Below are 6,363 nucleotides of genomic sequence, written 5' to 3'. Positions count from 1 at the left end.
TTATTCGAAAGCGAAATGAGAAAAATGAAATAGTCAGATATAAAACTAGACTTGTTGCACAAGGTTTTTCTCAAAGGTCTGGAATTGATTATGAAGAAACGTATTCTCCTGTTATGGATGCAATTACGTTTTGATATTTGATTAGTTTGGCATTGTCTGAAAATTTGGAAATGTGTCTTATGGATGTTGTTACAGCTTACTTATATGGATCACTTGATAGTGATATAAACATGAAAATCCCTGAAGGATTTAAGATGCCTGAAGCACAAAGTTCAAAACCCAGAGAATTTTATTATGTAAAATTGCAAAGATCATTATATGGGTTAAAGCAATCCGGCCGAATGCGGTATAATCGGCTAAGTGAGCACTTGATGAAAAATGGATATGTAAATGATCCAATATGCCCTTGTGTTTTCATCAAAAAAACAACATCCGGGTGTGTAATTATTGCTGTATATATTGATGATTTAAACATCATTGGAACGAATAAAGAAATTCAAGAAGTTATGATGTACTTAAAGGAATAATTCGAAATGAAGGATCTTGAAAAAACCAAGTATTGTCTGGGTTTGCAAATCGAACAAAAATAATGTTGAATTTTTGTTCACCAGACAAATTATACAGAAAAGATCCTTAAACGTTTTAATATGGATAAATCAAATCCATTAAGTACTCCAATGGTTGTAAGATCATTAAACATAGAAAATGATCCATTCCGTTCATGCGAAGATGATGAAGTTATTCTTGGTCTAGAAGTACCATATCTAAGTGTCATTGGTGCCCTTATGTATCTTGCAAATTGCACTAGACCTGATATATCTTTTGCTGTAAATTTATTGGCAAGATTCAGTTCATATCCAACAAAGAGGCACTGGAACAGAATTAAACATATATTTCGTTATCTACGAGGAACGACAGATTTGGACTTTTGTACTCAAAAGACACCAATCAAAGTATCATTGGTTATGCTGATGCTGGATATTTATCTGATCCACATAAGACACGTTCCTAAACCGGATATGTATTTACTCGTGGAGGCACAATTTCTTGGCGTTCACAGAAACAAACACTCGTAACAACTTCATCAAATCACGCCGAGATTATTGCATTACATGAAGCAAGTCGTGAATGTGTATGATTAAAGTCAATGACCAAACATATTCAAATATCGTGTGGATTGACAGTAGACAAGAAGCCTGTGACACTATATGAAGATAACGCTGCATGTATTGCTCAAATGAAAGAAGGATACATCAAAAGTGACAGAATCAAACATATCCCCCCAAAATTCTTTGCCTACACTCAAGAGCTTGAGAAGAATAAAGATATTGATATCTGTTACATTCAATCAAGTGAGAACTCATCAGATCTCTTCACAAAGGCACTTCACACGACGATATTCAGAAAGCATATATACAACATTGGGATGCGCAATCTATGGAATATGTGAAGAATAACTCATGTTAACATGAGGGGGAGTTTACGTGGCTGCACTCTTTTTTCCTTACTATGGTTTTTATCCCACTGGGTTTTTTCTAGTAAGGTTTTTAACGAGACAGTATAAAACACGTAATGAACACAGTCATCATATCACGATCATCATCACAAGGGAGAGTGTTGAAAAATATATTATTATTATTATGTTGAATATTGAATGTTGAATGTTGAATATTGAGTTGTAAAATGTGGATAATTAGTGTGTGATGATGTAGATGATGATGTATTAATTTTTGGACTAATCTCAAATGTGAATCTATAAATATGTCTTCATTTGTGATGAAAAATACAATTGAGTTGAGAGAAAAATATTATAAAATGTAGAGTTTGATAAATTTTGAGTTTTAGAGTATTTACTTTTTACCGTAAATTTTTACTTTTTTCACAATATATATATATATATATATATATATATATATATATATATTGAATAAATTTATAATGAATTCCAATACGGGGTCAACTCGCCCGGCTTTTTGAGGCCGTTGCCACTTGCCAAACCTATCTGTATTGACAGTTTAAAATTGTAATTAACATTATTTATTTAATTAGCCAAATAACATATATTTTAATTATTATTATATACAAAGAATAGATGATTGCTTGTATATATAATACTTCAACGGTAGCGAGACGAATTCAAATGGCCTAAATTTCAACGAACAAAGTTGTTGACTTTTTCAATGAAAACAAAAAATAGGGGGTAAAATATTAAATAAATATAATCGTTTACTTAATATAGTATTTGAGATTGTTCAAAATTTGTGGAGAGAAAAAAAATTCGAAAGTGGTTCTTAAAAATAAACCTGAAAACTATCTTTCTTTTTAATTTTTTGAGAATGTATATATATATATTTTTAAACGTTTACCCAGAGAACACGAAACAATTTTCATGGAACATGCAAAACAGAATCATCAATATATTTTACATAGACAATACAGTATCCAAATTATAATGATATATGACAGATAGAAGAAAAAAAGAAAATTAAAGAAAGACCAAAGAAATCGAAATTTTTTAATTCAATCAGAAATCAAATTCCCCACAATAATCAGCCACCGCCGCATCCTCCGCCGCATCCGCCACCGCATCCTCCGCCATCGGAAATCATATCACCGATCAACAAACCACCAAGTGCGCCACCCAATAATCCGGCACCTAATCCAAGTCCAAACTTGTTCTTCTTCGGCGGTTGCTGCACCGGCTGCGGCGGGTACCCATACCCGGGCTGCGGTGGATACCCGTACCCGGGCTGGGGTGGGTAACCGTAACCCGGCTGCGGTGGTTGCCCATATCCTTGTTGTGGAGGCGGCGGGTACCCATATCCAGGCGACGGAGCAGCGCCGGCTGGCGGGTATCCCGCCGGTGGTGGATAGTGTCCCCCAGCTTCCGACGACGCCGGGGCCGCGTAAGCCACCGAAGGTGGGTACGCTCCGGGAGCCGGCGGAGGGTACGGCGCACTGGATCCAGCTGGGTAAGCCGTGACGATCCCAGTAGCCGCCGCGTAGGGCTGCGGCGCGGCGGTCTTCTCGCCGAACTTGTAGGCGAAAGTGAGCTGACCTTTGGGCTTTCCACTGGGTTTCCTGACCTGGTAGCTCAGAATCTGCTTCCCGTCGCCTTTGGCCGGAGAATCGAAGAGCTCTTTGATGGGAACGTTGACTACACCGATGTCTTTGTCACCCAAAGCCCTCTCGCACACGAGCTTGAAGTCGAGCGTGAGGCGGTTCTGCTGCAGCGCCGCCTCGTCGAGCGTGAACTTCATCGAGAAATTCCACGTGGGGTTAGCGTCGCCGTCGTGATCCACGGCGGACTTGGTCTTCTGCTTGTCACCACCACCACCGGAGATTGAAGCAACAACGTAAACATCCATCTTGGTGAAAAGATTGACGTTGTTGAGGTCCTTCGCATACTGAAGATCGATTTCCAGAGTTCGAAACTCCATGTTTGTTTTCGATGAGATTTGTCGAGCGAAGAAATAAATGTTATATTATATATATATAAATAGCTTAAGAAAACGTTGACTTGTAGTTGTAATTATTATATTGTAGCTTTCTTCGTTACTCCATCTCCGCGTAATGAACCGTGTTGATTAACCATGGTTAAGATTTTATATATTGTATTTTTCCGGGAAATTTGGAATAATAGCCTCAGATATTTATGTTCCAATACATTTTTCTTTCGTTGGAGGCGGAAATTATTACGATCGTCTGATAGATTGTAAAAGTAATAGGATGGAGGATATGGATAGATTTTTTGGACCCGTTCATATAATCGAAAAATCGGATATGGGGTTTTTTCGGGTTTGAAGATGAAGGGAGTCTGTTAATATCTTACTCATACCTCACCCAAATACTAAATTAAATAATAATATGTGTATATATGATGATATTATATGTATATATATGTTTTTTTGTCATACATATTTATTTATATATTAAAGAAATGTTACGTTGGGATTAACTATTTATAATATTTTTTTATTTTTTCTATGATGTTGACGATTTAGTTTTTATTTTTTTCCCTTAAGGATTTGTTAAGTATCCATAGCATATTAATCAAAATAATTTAAATTTGAAAAAAAATGTAATAGTATACGATAATATGATATTTGGATAGATATGAGTGAAGGAATATTTATTTCCTTAAATTTTTTCAAATTTTAAAAGATTTATTTAAGTGTTTTGTTTTTTTGGACTTGAAGTTATTCTTTACAATGAATATTCGATAGTCCAGTACGCCTATGAGTAAAAAGATGTAAGTTAAATTCCCAAAGAAGATTAAAATGAGGATTAATTGATACAATAAAGAGAGATGAAAACAAAAGAATGTGAAATTGTACTCGAATTCAACTCATTGTTGTCCCTAGAAACAATCCGCCTATCCTAGAAGCAATCCGACTATTCTAATTGATAAAGATTATAGCGTCAGTTTGAGGTAATCTTGTGCCAGATCTAGACCCAGGCCCAAGCCTAAAGGTTGACGAATTATTCTATGCTACACCTGGAGTACTTGTCCCCATGATGTGATCAAATATCAACCATTGGATCATCAAGATATATGTCAATTTTCATAAAAATATATGGGTCTCACGTGATCTAATGATATTGAAATAGGGAGAGAAACACTTCCGGTGTAGCATAGACTAACCTAAGATTGACTCATACGATAAAAAAGAAAAATAAAAAGAGAAATTGGAAAAAAAAAGTTAATGAACAAAAGAGTTATTTGCACCAAATATCTCTGTGAAATATTGAAAATGTACATTTTTTCCTGTGAAATTTTAATAGGCATTTTCAACCCCGACCTTTTATAAAATTAGCACATGCGCCCCTTCATATGAGCGATTGTTACGCACGCGTCTCTCATGCGACTGAGTCAATATTTTGATTTTTTTGGTACCAAATACCCCTGTGAAATATTAAAATTACATATTTGACTCATTGAGAGTATAATTTTTAAATCTATTCAACCCATAAGATCCAATTATAAAATATTTATCAAACATTTAAATTTTATGAATTTTATTTTTATTTTAAATTTATTATTATTAATTAATTTTTTTCTAAAAAAATATTATTACTTTATTTTGATATCCTTGTTTTATTAAATCACTTCGTGTTTTCAATTTCTCAATTAAACATGCATTCGTAAACAAGAATTTAAATACCTAAACGAACCAAAATATTGAACCAACATGACAACATGATAAGTTCATGCATATTACTTTTTCAATTTAAGACTATATATATTTGAACCAAAATTTAAATTTTTCGAGAATATGTATTGCACAATTTGCAATAAATAATAAAAAAATAAAGTGGTTATATAATGATAAAATTTACTATTAAAATATATATTTTTGTATAACTAATACTAAGATAAAATAATTAATATTTTTCATAGTTATTTAATTAAAAATATTATTTTATTCAATTAAATATAGAATTAATAGTAAATTTTATCATTATATAATTATTTTATTTTTTCATTATTTATTGCAAATTGTGCAATGCATTTTTTTTCAAAAATTTAGATTTTGGTTCAATATTATATAGTCCTAAATCGGAAAATTAATATGCCTGAATTATCATTTTAATTAGTTTAATATTTTGATACTTTTATGTATTTAAATCCTTGTTTATGAATGCATATTTAATGAAAAAGTTGGAAACACGAAGTAAGTTTAATAAAATAATGATATCAAGATAAAGTAATAATATTTTTTTAGAAACAAATTAATTAATAATAATAAATTTAAAATAAAAATAAAATATAAATGTTTGATAAATATTTTTATAATTGGATCTTATGGATTGAAAAGATTTAAAAATTATACTCTGAAGAGGACAAATATGCAATTTTAATATTTCATAGGGGTATTTGGTGTAAAAAAAATCAAAATATTGACCCAGTCGCTTGAGGGGAATGTGTGCAACAATCGCTCATATGAAGGGGCACGTGTGCTAATTTTATAAAAGGTTAGGGTTGAAGATGCATATTAAAATTTCACAGGGAAGAAATGTACATTTTCAATATTTCACAGGAGTATTTGGTGAAAATAACTCTAGAACAAAATATTGCATCTTAATTAAAAGAAGCAAAACCACGCTTGCAGAGTTAGGGGTGTGCATTTTGATCGAACCGAATCAAATCGAACCGAAAATTTGGTCAAAACCACGCTTGCAGACTTAGGGGTGTGCATTTTGACAGAACAAAACCGAACCGAATTTTCGGTTCGTCCAAAATCTGAACCGAAAATTGAACAGAATTTAACGATTCGGTTAAAAACAAAAAAAATTTCGGTTCGGTTCGGTTCGGTTCGGTTCGGTTCGATTCGAGCGGTTAACCGATCCGTGAACACCCCA

At 33.1% G+C, this 6,363-nt stretch overlaps 1 protein-coding gene across 1 annotated transcript; it reads right to left on the bottom strand.

The window, feature by feature from the left end:
* Positions 1-2,401: 2,401 nt before the first annotated feature.
* On the bottom strand, positions 2,402-3,482 carry LOC140874992 (protein SRC2-like). Its single transcript, XM_073278506.1, has one exon. The coding sequence runs from the start codon at positions 3,438-3,440 to the stop codon at positions 2,550-2,552; it is 891 nt and encodes a 296-aa protein (XP_073134607.1). The 5' UTR covers positions 3,441-3,482; the 3' UTR covers positions 2,402-2,549.
* Positions 3,483-6,363: the final 2,881 nt, after the last annotated feature.

This window comes from Henckelia pumila, chromosome 1, assembly GCF_033568475.1.
Source record: "Henckelia pumila isolate YLH828 chromosome 1, ASM3356847v2, whole genome shotgun sequence".
Classification (NCBI taxonomy): domain Eukaryota; kingdom Viridiplantae; phylum Streptophyta; class Magnoliopsida; order Lamiales; family Gesneriaceae; genus Henckelia; species Henckelia pumila.
The sequence above is the reverse complement of the archived record's forward strand: the minus strand, read 5'-3'. Positions and strand labels throughout refer to the sequence as shown.